The sequence below is a fragment of the Buceros rhinoceros genome, unplaced genomic scaffold, assembly GCF_000710305.1.
Source record: "Buceros rhinoceros silvestris isolate BGI_N320 unplaced genomic scaffold, ASM71030v1 scaffold26607, whole genome shotgun sequence".
NCBI lineage: Eukaryota > Metazoa > Chordata > Aves > Bucerotiformes > Bucerotidae > Buceros > Buceros rhinoceros.
In genome coordinates this window covers 11,951-13,866 of record NW_010421951.1, presented here as the reverse complement: position 1 = coordinate 13,866, position 1,916 = coordinate 11,951, and the positions used below count along the sequence as shown (strand labels likewise).

The 1,916-nt window shown below is 54.5% G+C and overlaps 1 protein-coding gene across 1 annotated transcript in view; it reads left to right on the top strand.

Annotated features, from left to right (window-relative positions):
* Positions 1–33: 33 nt before the first annotated feature.
* Positions 34–1,916, top strand: part of LOC104496732 (cadherin-22-like) — a gene marked incomplete at both ends in the record, with an annotated part of 11,890 nt that continues 10,007 nt past the window's right edge. The window contains 2 exons of the mRNA XM_010139891.1: positions 34–155; positions 471–588. Of these exons, the coding sequence (XP_010138193.1) occupies positions 34–155; positions 471–588 (240 nt within the window). The remainder of the gene's footprint in view (positions 156–470; positions 589–1,916) is intronic.

Genomic DNA, 1,916 nt, shown 5'->3' with positions numbered 1-1,916 from the left:
CCTGCTGAAGCTCTGCTGCTTTTTTTGTTTCAGATAATCACTCACAGGTGTCGAGAGCCTCTCTCCGTATCCGTATCCTGGATGTGAATGACAATCCGCCCGAGCTCGCCACCCCCTATGAAGCTGCTGTGTGTGAGGATGCCAAGCCAGGCCAGGTAGCGGGTGTCCCCCAGCCCTTTTCCTGGGTCTCCATCAGTGCCCGCAGCAGTCTCGTGCTGTGAGCAATGCTCTGGACCAGCATCAGCCTGCCCGTCCTTCCCCTTCTGCCTGAACATCTTCCCGTGCAGCTGCTGTCACACTGGGAACCACTTTGCTGGTATCCTACAGCTAATCATCTCATCGACAGGGGCAAAGGCTCATTCCTCACAGTGGCAGAAGCTAGTGATGCTCTGCTGGGCAGACCCGGCGGGTGGCACCCATGGAAGGGTCTGCGGAGGCAGCACTGATTCTCATCTCTGTTCTCCCCACAGCTGATCCAGACAATAAGTGTTGTGGACCGTGATGAGCCTCAGAGCGGCCATCGTTTCTACTTCACACTGGCACCTGAAGCCACCAACAATCACCATTTTTCTCTGCTGGATATTAAGGGTAAGCCCAGCTGCGTCCTTCCCAGTCCGCAGCCTCCGGGCGGAGTGGCACCGCTGGCCCTGGGGAGGGGGACAGGGCTGCGGGCTTGTGGCCCGTCTGTGCCGGGTGAAGCTCGGGATGCTTTGGGTGCTTCACAGGGCTCCTTGCCAAGCTGGAAGTGTGGGTCAGCTCAGCAGCTGGGTTTCCTCAAGGAGGCTCTGCCAGCTTTCTTCTCTGCTGCAGACGAGGCCAAAGCTCTCTTGTCTCTCTGGTTAGCCTGCAGTGTTTTCAGGGCTCTCCGTTCCATTCTTGATGCAGAATCTGCCTGCAGGCAGATGATGTGGATTTACAGATGAACACGCTTCTGGTTTGAGCATTATGATTTATCCCTCTCTAAGGTAAATCTCGGAACGTGGGTCATCCCGGGGCCGCTCTGCGGGTGGGCAGCCCCTGCGCCCCTGACAAACCTTTGTCCCTCTGGGCTGGGTGGCTCCCGGTGACTCGATCCCCACCCACTGCTGTAGCTGATGGGGAATGAGGCAGGCGTTGCTGGCTGAGCCCTGGCTGCTGTTTGCGGACTGCAAGGTCAGGCTGCATTTCTGTGGAGGATAGCAATTCAGAAAGGCAGTTATCTGCCTGCTTCCTGGTTTTGACTGGCATTTTGGGTGAATTTAAGTGCTGATTGGAGCAGTAAGTACCACAGAGACCACTGCAGATACTGAGATCTTCTCCAGCAAGATGTGCACTTACTTGTGGAAGAGGCAAGCCCAGATGGAAGCCAGCAGACCACATTGACATACTTCTTTGGTTTTGTTTTTTAGAACATTTTTTTCTCTGTTTTTGCAGCTTCAGCTGTCAAAAGTCTGATTTAGTTTGTTCTGGGCTTATCAGAGGAGCCTTCTGCTGATGTAAGATCCTGCTTGCTCACTTTGGCTCAGCTTTATTAGGGATAGTCAAAATGGAACTTGCAGCAAAAAGCTTCAGACATAATCGTAGAAGGACTGATATTGCTCTGTGTCCTAAAAAAAGTGCAGCTGTCCCTGACCCGAGTCCCTCCCCCTGCACTCCTGGGGCAGCTGTTGACAAGACCTTTGCTTCTTAGCGTGTAAGCAAGCTTTAATCCTCTGCAAGATTTTGCCCCACGCCCAGTGATTAACTTCCCTCGCTTTCTCTGAAGGATCTAATGAAAATGTGCTTGAGCACGACAAGTTACACCCAGGGGTCCCTCCCTCCCCAGGCCCCCCAAGAAGCTCCACGGGGCCACACTCCCTGCTCTGATCCAGAACATCTCCAGAGCCATCCCTGCCCGTCTGCCGGTAGGGTCCTGGCCGATGGTGGCTGGGGCTCGG